The following is a 14,719-nucleotide window of genomic DNA, read 5'->3' as shown; positions in this document are numbered from 1 at the left end:
GAACACTGTGATGTGACGGAAGACACAGAGTATGAGGGGAGAAACTCCAAATGGATGACCACGCTCGGTCTCTTTACCACCAGTGTGTCTAACATCGGAAATAGTTACCTGGAAATGAAGAGCATGAAGCTGGCTTTGTGCAACGCTCACAACAATGAAAACGACATCAAGACTGTATTGAATCTCAAGTTAAATGCAGTTAATAATAAGAGGCACAACAATCTCGATGGTATCTTCTACCATTACTATAATTCGTTCCTCTCCTCTGTGTTCTTCTCAGAGAAGTTTGCCCATCTGTCCGAGGGGGGAGAAACCACCAAACAGGGGGAAGCCCCCGAAGAAGGGGAGGGCACTAACGAATGGGACAACAACCAAATTGAGAGGAGGAGCGACCAAGTCAGCCACTGCGGAAACGAAAGTGAAAATCTGCTCCAGGAGAAAAAAGAGAACCAAATTAAGGAGCGAAGTAGCACCCAATCAGAAAAACAGGACACTGGGGGAGAAGCAATCAGCATAGATAATGCTGTGGTCGAAGCGGCGGCGGGAGAGAAGTCCGACCTCGCTACCGCAGTAACGGCAGTGAACCCACCAAACGGAGAGATGCACAAACCCAGTGGCCATACCCATAAGAGAAAAATGGGATGCCTTTCCTGGACGCCAAACTCTGATGGGGAAAACGAACAGAAGGAGATGGGTCATTCGAAGCAGCATGGCGAGGACAACAAAAATGCAGCGCATGTATCACATAGAAATAAAAAAAAAAAGGTTAAACTAAACATTGAGGAGGGCGCGGGAAAGCTGACCGCAGTGGAGCGTGACACGCACCACGTTAACAGTAATGATTGTGGTAGGTGGCGTGACGAGACTCACGCGGAAGGAGGAAGCTCAGACCATCCCGAAGATAAAAAGAAGGAAAATCAACCAGCGCACCAGTTCGAAGTAACAACCGACTACGAGAATTCCCCCGTTCAGGAGAAGGCCAACGAATGTGACACGTTGAGAGATGTACACGAGGGGAAGAGCAGCCAGGTGGACGTAGCCTCCGGGGAGGTGGATAAACAACAGGAAAGAACAGCTGAGGTTAAGGACCTCCAAGAGGACGTAGAACAGCGTGAAGAGGAAGCGTCCCCCAAAGGAGACGCCACATGTAAGGCGGCCCCCCGCCAAGCGAACGACCTCGTGCATCTTCTCTTCTTAAACTACATCAATCGAGTGATCGATGACGTAGAAGCCAGTGTGATCCTAAAGAACAACGTGTGCGAAGGAGTATACTACCTGCGACAAGAAAACGGACTGAACATATGTCAGAAATTGAGCGGGCGTTTCAAAAAAAAACAAAAGATACAAAACATGAAGAAGAAGAAGAAGAAGAAGAAAAAAAAATTAAGTGACATCACTATTTTAAAAAGTACACATGTAGACATACAGAAGGCAAATAAAAAGAACACTTCAAGCAGCATGGATTTGAAGAAAAAAGTAGACGTGAATAAGTTCTCCTATCTTTTTTATCGACTCCCTGTCCTCCTCTACGGGACTAAGTTTGTAAGCGACGTGGATAATTTGAAGTACATAGCTCAGATAAAAGGTGTCTTCCATCATTACTTTGATTTTTCTCATTCTCGAAATATCGTTGGTCTCGTGGAGTTACTTAAAGGCTACGCCAGCCACTCCATGTTTCACAAGACTGTGAGCACCTCGAGGAGGAGTGTCACTGATAGGGAGGACAAGTGCGGAACTAGGAGGAGGGTTTCAGTGAGCGGCGCGGCGGAAGGGGCATCAACAACAGCATCAACAGAAGTGGCGTCAGCAGCTACGGCCGCGGAAGAAGTATCAACGACAGCATCGGGGGAGGCGGCAGAAGTGGCGGAAGCGACCTCCGTGACAACAGTAGAGGTAGCATCCGTAGCAGCCGCGGCGACGGCGTTGCATCAGGAGGGAGAGGAGCATCCCTGCTTGGGCACTTCGTTCGACGCGATGGCGGAGGTGGTTCCCACTGAACAAATGGGAAAAAATCAACTAAAGAAGAGCAATCACCAATTTTCGAATGAAAAGGAAGACATCAAAGAAAATGAGGATCCAGATCTAGTCAAAGGAAGCACGTGTGCCAGCACCGTCAGTGTGTATTGCTCAAGTCTCCTCGGAGACAACCACTGTGATGTTCAGGAGAAGCAGATGGAAGATCCACATGAAAAGGAATCCAAAAGAAAGAGAAAAAGAAAAAAAAAGTCAACCGCAGAGGGAAGTAATGGTAGGGTGAGTATGCCATATCAAGTGTTAGGACAAGTGGACTCTTTCAACCAGGAGGAAGGGAAGAGAAAAGAAAACGTAGGTGATAAAGGAGTGGGAGTAATGAAGGGAGACGAGTCATGGAAGGAGTCTCAATCGTATGTAAATAAAAGCTTCAACTTAGTGTTTTGTCTTTTCGATAACGGAAATCATATTTACCTCCTAATCTACGAGTCGGATAGTGACAACAGGAAGAAGTATGCAAAGAATAAACTCCTTCGAAAAAAGAACGAGTGCAACAATATCGATTATTTTTTTAGGGAGCTATACGAGAAGGTTCATCAGAGTAGCTCGAAGGATGAGGCCTTTTCAATTTTGAAGGCTCTCTTTTGTAATGGGGTGGGATACTCCTCGGTGGGACACTCCTCAGTGGGTCTTTTCAACTGGGTACCCCCCCAGGGTGGAATCAGCTGCATCGGATCGAGTGACTCGACTGTTTCGATGGGGTCGACTGGATTGACCAGTTCGATGGCATCGACGTGGTCCATGGGGTCTATGAGCGGAAGGAGTAACCGCAGCGGCATTGGCAGAGGCATTGGCAGCGTCATTGCCAGCGGCACCACTCCCGACGAACAAAACTGCTTCAAGATGAGTGAAATGTTGCTGAACAAAAATGTCTTAAAAAATATACTGCACAACTTTAGCGCATTTAACATCACCAAGAATCTCAATTTGAAACTGGCCAATGTTATCGAACTGACTTACTACGATTACCTCTTTATAAAGAGGCACAAGTTTTTTTACTCAAGAAGGGGAGTGAAGATTTACGACGTCTGCAATAATTTGTACGCCGAGGGGCAACCTGCGGAAGGGGACCTGCGGGGCGGCATCGTGGGAGCAAGCGTCATTGGCGGTCGTGCCAACAGGAATGGCCATCACTTGGCGCACAAGCTAAAACAAGTCGTCGCTAAATTGTACGCTGGGAAAGGCAGCAACGACACCTCGTTCAATTTTAGGAGCATGGTAGCTAGCCAGAGTGGCCTATTTACGAGTGGGGACGTCAGTAGGGGTAGTCCATACGTTAGGGACGAAAAGGTCAAGTTGGCAGGAGTGGTCACACCGATGGGAAGTTTCGACGTCGCGTCTGCCTGCAGTGGAGGTGTTACCAATTGGCACCATGTAGGCCCCTTCCCAAGTAGCTTCCAAGGCAGCCTTTCAGGAGACCTCAGCCGAACGACCAAGATGGCCTACGACTTCGCCAAGAGTGGAAGCCTGCTGAGCAAAGGGGTCAAGGAAAAAATTTTGAATAAACAGATAACAAAGAGGAAAGACAGGAGAGACCAAAAAGATGGCCACAGGAATAGAAATAAGAAGGAGAAGAAGAACTGTCTGGATTATTATCCTAAGACCTGCTACACAGGTAGGGGAAAACTACCCTCAGGAAAAACAATTACGAACTGTGAATTTGGTGAATATAACCACTTCGATTTGGTGGCAGATCAGAGCAGAGACAACTCCATAAACTGCATCATAAGCGATTTCCTTCTCAACCGATGCGAGGATAACACCATGGCCGAAGTGGTGAAGGAAATAATTAGAAGGTATAACTCCTTTGGGGGGAACACGAGAAGCGGGTTCAGGGGGAAGTACCATCCCGCAGAAGTGTTCTTACATCCGACGAACAGCTTCAGCGCGTACGACGTGTATAAGTTGTTTCTGCTGGGTAATGACGCGAGGAGCGGCGGGGCGAGCAGCGTGGTAAGCAGCGTGGTAAGCAGCGGGACCAATTCTTCGATCGGCGGTTCTATCCGCAGCTTGATGAGTGGGGGAGGTGCCCTCACTGACGCAATGAATGAGTCACAGGTGGCACCCCTTTTCAAAAATAAAGAAGAGAAAGAAAAGTACCTGAACAGCGTCCTCTTCGATAAGGCTACCCTAACCAACTTTCGAAGCTTCGTTCTAAAAAAAAGGCAGATGGAATTTTTTTACAAAAACTGGAACGGGATACCAAATCGGATAGAGAGGGATAATAACTTCGTGGACATTGCAAACATTTTGTCGTTCCATCTGAACAGGAGTGACTTCGTCAGACAGGTGAAGTGGCGCAGCGTCCAGGCTGTCGAGACGAAGGTGAGCTTGAGAAGAAGCGGGGTCAGCCGGGTCAGCAGCGTTAGCGGGGTTAGCAGCGTCAGCCGGGTCAGAAGCGTTAATCGAGTCAGCAGCGTTAGCCAGGTTAGCAGCGTTAGCCGGGTCAGAAGCGTCAGTCGAGTCAGCAGCGTTAGCCGGGTAAGAAATGTTAGCCGGGTCAAAATTAGGGCAGAAGACAAGGCAGGTTCCTTCGCTGCGTTGCCCAGAAACTGCACCAAAAATGGTAACCACACGAATGTGGGAGATTCTAACCACAATATTGCCGACGGGGCAAATTCAAGCAGGTGTAAGAGCGAGTCCGGAAGTGGGCCCTCAATACTCGAAGAAGGTCATTCACAAACACGTGATGTAGAGAAAAATAAAGAAAAGGACGAGAAGAACGCAAGTGACACTGTCGTCACGATTGGTAATGGCAATTCCGACCTCAGCGGACATGACATCTTTCCCTCCGTTGTGAAGGAGCAAACATGTGAAGAGGTCGCCAAATGCGCGAAACTCTCAAGCAATAGCAGAAGCTTAAGCTCGAAGAAGCAGATAGTAAAGGAAGAAAGAAGAATCCACCCCGAGCTGTCCAATCATGACAAGAACGAACATAAAAGGGGAGGTCACAAGGAAGGTCCCAAGGAAGGTCAAAAGGAAGGTCACAAGGAAGGTCACAAGGAAGGTCAAAAGGAAGGTCACAAGGAAGGTCACAAGGAAGGTCAAAAGGAAGGCCCAAAAGAAGGCCCAAAAGAAGGCCAAAAAGGAGGCCAAAAAGGAAGCCAAAAAGGAAACCAAAAAGGAAGCCAAAAAGGAAGCCAAAACTATCGTAATCGCCATCGTACTTGTGCTGTTACTCCCGATCACGATGGTGAAAGCTTTCACGAGCTAATCAATCACAACTATGATAAAATGAAAGACCTCTATAATAATCTAAATGAAGAAATAGTAAAAAACAAACTGCTACTGATGAGCAAAATTATCGATGAAAACCACTTTTACAACGTTGCTGATATGCCCCTGTATGTAAATCTGGTCTTCTACAAATACAATTGTGTTAACACGTGGAACAATTTGGTTCATAATTTGAGGGAAAACTTCGTAAAGGAGGAGGCCGACTTTTTGAGTACAGACGGGGTAATGAACAAGACAGTGGATGCCGAAAATGACAAGGGTGAGCCGTTTTTCCTGACGCCAACGGCGGCAGCGTTGCCGGAGGGACAGAACCGGTCGCAGGATCGTTACGTGGGGGGGAGAGAGGAGCATCATGAGCAGCAGGATCGTATTGATGAAAAAGGAAAAGCGGGCACCGTTGGGGAGACAGTGACAACCCAGTGGAGTAATAACCCTATGGGCAAGGAGAACCATCCCGAGGAGGGCACCAAAATGGGAAACCAGCGCAATGAAGCAACTCCTCCCTTAGGCGTAGGTCTATCCACATCGGCTGCCCCACCTGCTGCCACAGACCCGAAGAGGAGCGCCCCCAGCTTCAATCAAAGAAAAAATGGAAGGAACGGAAAAAATAGTAAAAATGAAGAGAAGGAAAAGGCAAACAATTTCACATGTAGTGTATGTTTCAGCAAACAAATGAACAATATAAACACTTTGTACAAATGTGTCGGATGCTCTATTTACATCCACAAATACTGCTATGCAATATATCAGAAAGGAAAGAGTGATGAATTTCTGTGCGAGAAGTGTACAATTAGCAAGTACTTAAACAGAAGGCAATATGAGGGTGAAGATTCCCGTAGAGGGAGTAGCCATTCGAAAAAGAAAAGGGGAAGCAGCAGCGGTGGAGGAGGAGGAGAAGGGGGGGAGGCATCGAGGGTCGCGGCTGGGTTGGCGGCTGGAAGTAGTGGGCACGCCCATGACTCCAATGCGAATGACCCATGTGATAACCCAAGCAAGAGTTCCCTTGACACATTTAAAGGATTTGAAAGCTGCTGCTACATTTGCAAGAAGGATGGAGGCGCCTTGAAGAAAACCACGACAAACCAGTTTGTTCACATTTTCTGTGTTTTATTTTTTATCTCGAAGGTATTTTGTCTGAATATCTACAATCTGAACCTGTGGGATATTACCAATTTGAGATCCTTGGAAAATGTCTGTTGTATTTGTAATAAAAATGGAGCTGTCATAACTTGTGCCTACTGCGAAGAAGACGCGCAAGGGGAGCACACTGAGAGTAGTGCGAACTCGCACACAAACCATTCGAAGGAGAAGAAGTGCAATAAGTGGTTTCACCCCCTGTGCGCTTATTTGGAGGGGTACCATATGAATGTCGAAATTTACGAAGATCTGTTTGTAATGACTTATTTTTACGATAACTGCTTCTCGTGTTTACACGTGATCACACACTGCAATGACCACGTCCCTCCGGGCAGCTACCAAAATAGGGAAGCCGTTAAATGGAGGAGGAGCAAGTCATACCTGAGTAGCAGCGGCAGAAGTGGCTGTGGCAATAACGACGGCGCCGCCCCCCCCAAGTCGAGCGACCAAGACGCAAAAAATAAGGGAAAAAACAACTGCCAAATTAGTAAGATCGCGACGAGCGCCCCATATTCACACAACCAGAAGAACGGAAGTCTCTTCCCGCCACCTCTTCAGAACTGTGTGAACGCCATTCATGTAGAAGAGGAAGCCACCAATAAAATTTACTCGACTGATGAGATAGAACGAGCCTATATCTTATAGCTAGCTAACAAATAAGTTTATGATCCGTTCGAGCGAAAAAAAAAAAAAAAAAAAAATAAAAAATAAAATAGCCATTTTACGTGCACATCCATTTCAGAAAGGAAAAAGTAGCCAATCCGTGTGCAAACTCATTTAAGGAACAAACGAAGGGGCTGCTTGATGTGAAAAAAGGATGATATGAAGGAACGGACGAGAACTCAAATGTTGTTATGCCCCCATATAAGCACCGTTTTCGTGCTTCCATTTCCTCCCACGTGAATGTTACCGGTGGAAAAGGAGCAGCTCGTTTTTTTAACTCCATTGGGGGGTGATGGTCATTCACTTTGGAATGCAATTTGTTCTTCGTTCTGAGTGGTCACCACCCGATGAGGAATAGAGACCACCTTTTTTTGCGAAATGAACATTTTTGCCCCTGTCTGCATTTCTTTTGCCACGCATATACATACGTGTAACATACTTGTGCGAACACCCCATATGTGGAACTTTAAAATGTCGGAGAATGAAATTGGGAATGTCTTTTCCTGCGCCGTCACAGTGCATATGTGCGCTTCGGTATGCACAGGTAAACTTTTATTTTTATTTTATTTGATCTTTTCCTTTTTTTTTGCAATTGTCTTAACTTTGAGTCTTATTCGACAGTGTGTTACGGTGCATGTTTTGTATTTCCCTAAAAAAAGAACTTCCAGGGAGGAATTTTGAATATAGTTCTTTTATTCTTTTACCCAGATGGGAATGGCATAAAGATGGCATAGAGATGGCGTGTAGGCGACACACAGATGACGTACAGATGGCGTGTACGTAACGCGCAAATCGGTGTAGAACGCCAAAATGTGGTTATCATGAGGGAAATGCACTCTACTAAGTTCAAAACTGACAAGTGAAGGGAGTACTACTTCGGGTGAACTGAGAGGGGGTCTCACCTATTTACGCACTTGTGTACAACACATAATACATCATATACATTTGCCTTCGTCCGTGCATAGAAGGTGTCCTTCAACCACATATCACGCCTTCTAAAATACATTAGGTAGTGCTCCCTCCATGCGTTTCCTTCTCACTGCTCTGTTATTACGCATTGGTCATAATTACCAACACGGCTTTATGTTCAAACATATTTCGTGCGTTTAATAAAGTTTTGACCTTCCTTTATGTAGGCAGTGTGATTCACATACAAGAAGAAGGGGGAGCAAGAGAGGAGGAGGAGACGAGGGAGGTATAGAAATCTCAGCACCTCTAGACTTGTACCTATACACATGTTAATACACATATGCATACTTTTCATTTTGGTAGTGTAGTCTCTTCCGCTTTATTTCCACGAGATGCGACCCCACATTTGGCGCCTTGTACCCCTTTTTGTTTCCGTTGGCCACTTGCGGGGTGTGTTTTTCTCTTGCATATGGGGGTATCAACTACCCGGCGCACCGTTGCTTCAGCATTATGCGCCGTCCTTTTGCACCGGGTCGGCATCCACAAATAGGCTACTAGGCAAATGGGCTGTGAGATGGCACATATATGCACGTAGGGACGTATGCACCTACCTACATATGAACGTACCTACTTACAACACAATTGTACGCACAAGCAATGTATACGGAAATGGGCCCCACCTATTTGTGAGCCCATAAGGCGAAAGTCTTATTGGACAGCCCCTCGCCACTCACTCATCGTAGCATGTACCTACCCCGTGCGTATGCCTACGTCATGACTGTATTAATGTAGCGTTCACCGAGAGGGCAAGAGGAAAAACGTGCTTGCAACGCTAGCCCCGGAGTTTCTTTTTTTTTTCTTACTGTTGCACGGCAGAAGTAGCAATAACAACAGCAGTAGTGATGCTAGTAATGTAGTAATGACAACAGGGGTAGTAATGGTAGTAATAAAGGTAAACTGTCATAGCCACCTAGAGAGCACGTGTAGATACAATCCCGATTGCCGCCGAGGAGAAGGGCATACGTTTTTGAATATAGCAACGGATGTCAGGTTAGAGGCGCGTGCCGAACACATTGTACGGGTGAGGCCAGTGCCGCCTGTTTACGCCAGGAAAGTATACAACAGGGTTAAGCACATACGTTGCAGTGGTTAGAAGAAAGATTTTTTTTTTCTATATAAAAAAAAACAAAAAAAAAAGTTTCTCCGGCACGGTTTACCTATATATGGCTATCTGCTTTTTCTACTTTTTTTTTTTTTTAATCTCCCTTTTGATCAGAATTATTTTTTCCCCCTATCTTCTTTTTCTTCTAGGTATTGACACGATTTTTTTTTCTTTTCTTTTTTAAAGCGCTTTTCTTCATTTGCTTCCTTCTCATTTCCATTTTTTCGCTTACCTTTTGCTTGCCCTTGCACACTTTCTCTCTGTTTCATTATGGCATCCTATCTTGTTCGTTTTCGTTACTATTCTGTATCTCTTTCGGATTCGTTTCCTTTTTGCTAGCATTTCCGTTTTGCTTACATTCCCTTTCTCCTTACATTCCCTTTTTGCTTATATTCCCTTTCTGCTTATATTCCCCTTCTGCTTATATTCCCTTTTCGCGCACGTTCCTTTTCTTTTTGGGTTCTCCCCATCTGCCTGCTTTCTTCCTTCCTGTCCCTTTCTTTCTGCCCCTTACCACCGCGCGTATGGGCGTACGGCTAACACGTTTACGCCCGCATGTATATACATACTATGTATAGAACAAGGCCCAGGAACGGCAGCACCTCGAAGAGGAGAAGAAAGAGCCAACAAACAGTTCAATTCGAGCTCAGTAAAAAGTGATAAAAAAAGGAAAAAAAAATTTGGAGTAAACCTAGCCCAGTTTTATGGCATTTTTGTGAGTCCCACGGAGGAATGCCTTGAGCAACACAGAGACGGAACAGTGAGTAGTGCGTGAAGTGTGTATAGTGCGAAGAAGCTCCTACCCGGGCAGCGGTACATACATTGAGAAAATAACACAAAGGGCACATACATACAGGAGGAAGTGGCCAAGCCAACGGTTCGAAATGATCAATTATCTGTCGCCATCCCCATCCTCCCACAAAAAAAAGAGAAGAAAAAGGACCAGCTGATATTTGCATACAAGTTTAACCTTCTATGCTTCTAAGTACAAAATGAAAGGCGCCTATTCATATGAAAGAAGCCCCCCCGGAAATTGGAACCCCAACGTCCAGGCGATTAACTGGAGGAAGTTAAATGTAAAAAATGGGAGGAATAACGACATGTACAATTATAACGGAGGGGTGAACAAATATTCGGGGCCCCATTTCAACCCTTCAAATGATAAAAAAAAGGATTACGTGAATGAGGAGGAACAAGACGCCAGAGGTAAGACTCCTCAGAAGAATCTGGCCCCTTACCATTACGTAGACCACAACTACTACCACATGGGGAATGCAAATAATGTGTCTTATGCAAATAATGTGTCTTATGCAAATAATGTGTCTTATGCAAATAATGTGTCTTATGCGAACAACGCGTCTTATGCGAACAACGCGTCTTATGCGAACAACGCGTCCTATGTGAACAACCTGTCGTATGCGAAGCCGAGTTACTACAATCAGGCATATGTGAAGTTTCCGACCTGGAAGGGGGCGGGCGGCAACCCCAGTGCCGGTGGTGGGTACGGTGGTGCCGCCTACAACGGATACGGCTACGGAGGCTACGACAACTACGAGGGGGACGCCAATTTTAGCAGCCAGTACGATTGCTACGAAAATTATAATGGGTATGGTGCGGACGGCTACAGCGGTTACTACGGCGGAAGTTACAACGGCGGCGGTTACACTGGAAGCGCTTACTACGGAAGCGGTTACTACGACAGGGGTTACCACGGCAAGGGTTATTACGGCAGCGGATACAACGACTACAATAGCTACAACAATTACAATGGCTACAACAACCACAATGGCTACAACAACTACAATGGCTACAACAACCACCGGAGTCATCACCTGGGAAGCCACCATCAGGGGAACCACCAACAGGGGAACTACCAAGAGGGAAATAATAACCACGCCAGCGCGCACGACTCGCACATACAGAGCGGCACCAATTATGGTCACCATAGTTACAGCGCCCCGGAGAGGGATCAGCAGCCTAATTACGAATATGGTGCAGCCAAGCACCAGCATTATCAGCATTCTCAGCATAACCACCACCCCCACGTACCCCAGAAGGGCAAAGACGTCCAGGTAAAATACAACGAGCTGATTAGCCATGTGTATTATAAGTCATCGTATTACTTAAAAAAAAATAGGAAGCACATGAAGAAGCTGCTAAAATCGAACTGTGTGATCAATATATATCTAGTGAGACACATGGAAGCTGAGCATAACAGAGAAGTTGTCGAGGGCACGGGCAAGCCCAGAGACCTCATTTATAAGGACATAAAGCATCTAGACTGTAGGGTCAGTGAGAAAGGCAAACAGATGTGCGAGGATTTGAAGAAGGATGGGAACAACAGCCTGTACCAGAAGATTATAGATCTGTATAATGACTCTCTGCAGAAGGTAGATTTGCCCGCCGCTTCCCTCGTTGACAAAATCGGCACTGACAAAGGCGGCAATGACAAAAGCGGCTCTGCTACCAATGGTGCTGGCAACCCTCCTAGTAATAGCGATGCCCCCGACGCTGCCGCTAGTAGTGGGAAGAAGGGCATCCTGGATCGGAACAGCGACTTCGTCATTATTAGCTCCCCCCTGAGGAGGTGCCTGGAAACGATGAAGTACTATTTTAACTTTAAAAAGAACATCCTCGTCTACGAGTCTGTGAGAGAAATGGGAGGAAACTACTTCAGTGACCAGAGGTCCAAGACGTCCGACATAAAGCAGTTCTGTGAGAATAATTTTGAGGACTATGAGGTGATCTGCTTTGGCGAAAATGACATTCTGTTTGGGGAGAAGTTTAGGGAGTCGTCCGATCAGGTGTACTGTAGGTGCCTGCAGTTTTTGAAGATGGTACATGCGCTGGCGGTGAATTATTTTGCTTCTCTCGAGGGGGACAGCGAGGAGGAAGAGGAAGCTGAGAAGGATGAGAAGGCAGAGGAGGGGGAGGAGGCTGGGAAGGATGAGAAGGCAGAGGAGGGGGAGAAGGTTTGGAAGGATGAGAATGCAGAGGAGGGGGAGGAAGCTGAGAAGACAGAGGAGGGGAAGGAAGCTGAGAAGACAGAGGAGGAGTCCGTGTGTAAGAAGAGCAGCCACGAGGAAGAAGCAGAAGACGGGGAGGAGGTAGCAGCCAGAGTAGAGGTGCCCGATGAGGAGAAGCAGAAAAAACGCGTCTACAACATCGTACTCGTCTCGCATAGCTCGTTCATTATGCATTTTTTGGCTCTCCTGGATTACTTCGATTTGGATGCGAGAAACTTCAACAATTGCGACATCAAAAAGGTGGCGATCCCCTTGTCTAACACGTTCCTCTTTTTTAACAACGTGGTGAACATGCAGCTAGCCAAGCCCCTCTGCACCAGCAATTTCCCTATAGTGTTTAGGAACGAAAACAAAGTTCTGAAGAAGGCATTCAAGGACAAAAATATATACACACTCAGCAGTTACAGTGACTTCGATGAGCTGACCTGCCAAGACCCATGCACGGTAGTCATATATCAATACGCGTCCCTCGTGAAGGACGAGAAATATAGCAAATATTTGGAGAAGGTACACAATTTTATCGACCTTGCGAATAAGGAGTATGGAGGAGAAGGGAAGATTTTCTCCAATGGAATGTTTAAGAGCTACGTGAAGAAGGACAAGAAGAAAATGGGTAGAACTCTCCTCGTGACGGATGCTAGTAAGCATTTGCTTTATGTGCCGGAGAAAGACGCTTGGGAAGTTAATAAGAAGGGTTTTTTTGTGGGTCAAAATGTAGTCATCATAGTTTTTCCAGATGTAGAACCCACTTCAAATTGTAAGAACGCTAGCAAAGGTAATGATCCCAAAGAGAGACCCAATGAAAATTCTCTGCATCTGGACAATGTACTCCAGGTTGTTAAGAAGTATAATCATGTAGACGACTTGATAAAATCGAAGGATTTCTGGAAGGCTATCAAGGAGAATATTCATAATATGGATCTCAATACATTCCAAGGTTACCTCATTGGGAAGTATACCAAATTTGTCAGCTGTGAGGAGGCAGACAAGGTTTCCTACCTCGATTTGTGTAGCTGCCTCGAGAATAAGGCTTTTATGGAGAAGTTCCAAGACCGATGTAATGGGTACTTGAAGCGTCTGAAGGAGCGATGCGACACTTTTGCGTATGTCGATCTGGAGCAGGAATGCAGATACATTAATGAGAACTTACTGCCGCATATGTTCCCCAGGGAGTACGCCTCGGGTGTAAGCGAGGTCCTTCCCAGCAGTGGAGACCGCGCTCGTGATAGGACAAAGGGGAAAGTCGACCCTACGCTGGACGAGCGCAACACCTTGGTTAGGAAGAGGTTTATGTACATTCCGAGGAGGGCGGCGATCACTGCGAAGGTGGCCGCGGAGGCCCTATTGGGGCACACCAACCAAGCAGCAGGTGGAGAAGCCGCGTTAGCCGCATCCGCAGCAGATGGAGCGACCGCATCAACGGCAGGAGCAAACGCCCCGCTGTTGAGCAAGAACTTCCTGCAGGAGAATATTAACACCCTCAAGTCCTTCCCGCAGTCCATCCAAAACTTAAATATTGAGATGTTTTATCGGGACCACTTCTTCTACTTCCATTGCTTGCATCGGTTCATAAAAAGCAAAAACAAAGTTGAAGGAATCATCATATCGAAGTTGCTAACCTTCCTCGATCTGTTGAGATCCTTCGATGTGAGTGAATCGAATAAAATTTTTCAGAAATTATCCAAGTTGGAGAGTCTCATCGAGAACAACATCAGTTTAGATCAGGAGGAGAGACTGGTACACACCTTCTCCTGCGATAAGCAGTGCGCCCAGGTGAATAACACCTCGTACTATGACGAGTCCGCGAGGAAGTACAAGCCGATCCAGACTTTGCGAGGTGAGTAGGGGGAGCGCCTTCGAAGCGAGTCGCCCGAGGGGCGGCATGGTTAAACGGGTGTCCCCATGTTCGCCTGACGGTCTTGTAGCCGCTTTGTAGCCGCCTCATTGCTTCGGCACCCCATAAGGACTATCCATTCGACCCATTTTCGCAGGAAGGAAGAAGGGAGTTGTGGACGACCTAAACTACATGCGTTACAATCTGCTCACCGTCTGCGGAGGAGCAGAGAACGTTTTCATTTTGAATGTCCTGAAGTAATTACGGTTCCCGCGGCACTTTGACGTTCTTCCTCCATTTGTAAATGCGCGTGGCGGGATTCCCTTTTTTTTTTTTCGCCGGAAACCCACCCCGAGAGGAAGAAATAGACCCCCCCCCATAGCTTCCAAATTTAGCTCTCCATGTGGAGTGCCAAATAAGATGCCATTCAGAGGGCCAGACATCCCATGTGTGGTATTGGTTCCGAAAAAAAAGAAGAAAGCGGGAAAACAGGAGAACAAGGCAAAGGCAATGGTAAAAGAGGAGTGAATGAATGTTTGCGTAAGATGCTACAGGTTATAGCGATTTGAACACCAAGTGAGCTTCATCTCCTCTCTTGCTCACTCTATCTTTCCTGCTCTATCTCATTCTCTTTCTTTCTTTCTCCCTCTCTCTTTCTCTTTCTCCCTGCCGTTCCGTGACCTCCACCCATTTCACACAACTCTAACAACAGTGCACAAT

The 14,719-nt window shown here is 46.4% G+C and overlaps 2 protein-coding genes across 2 annotated transcripts in view; both read left to right on the top strand.

Moving 5' to 3' along the window:
- The window catches only part of C922_03916 (hypothetical protein), a gene marked incomplete at both ends in the record, with an annotated part of 11,974 nt that extends 4,924 nt beyond the window's left edge, over positions 1-7,050 (top strand). Inside the window, one exon of the mRNA XM_008819503.1 lies at positions 84-7,050. Coding sequence (XP_008817725.1) covers positions 84-7,050 — 6,967 coding nt within the window. The remainder of the gene's footprint in view (positions 1-83) is intronic.
- Positions 7,051-10,131: 3,081 nt separating this feature from the next.
- On the top strand, positions 10,132-14,260 carry C922_03915 (hypothetical protein; the record flags this gene model as incomplete). The annotated part of the gene is made up of 2 exons (XM_008819502.1): positions 10,132-14,002; positions 14,157-14,260. The coding sequence occupies 2 exons, from the start codon at positions 10,132-10,134 to the stop codon at positions 14,258-14,260; spliced, it is 3,975 nt and encodes a 1,324-aa protein (XP_008817724.1).
- Between the last annotated feature and the right edge of the window lie 459 nt (positions 14,261-14,719).

This window comes from Plasmodium inui (genome assembly GCF_000524495.1).
Source record: "Plasmodium inui San Antonio 1 unplaced genomic scaffold supercont1.18, whole genome shotgun sequence".
In the NCBI taxonomy this organism is placed as follows: domain Eukaryota; phylum Apicomplexa; class Aconoidasida; order Haemosporida; family Plasmodiidae; genus Plasmodium; species Plasmodium inui.
Note: the sequence above shows the minus strand (reverse complement) of the source record. Positions and strands in the feature narration are given on the sequence as shown.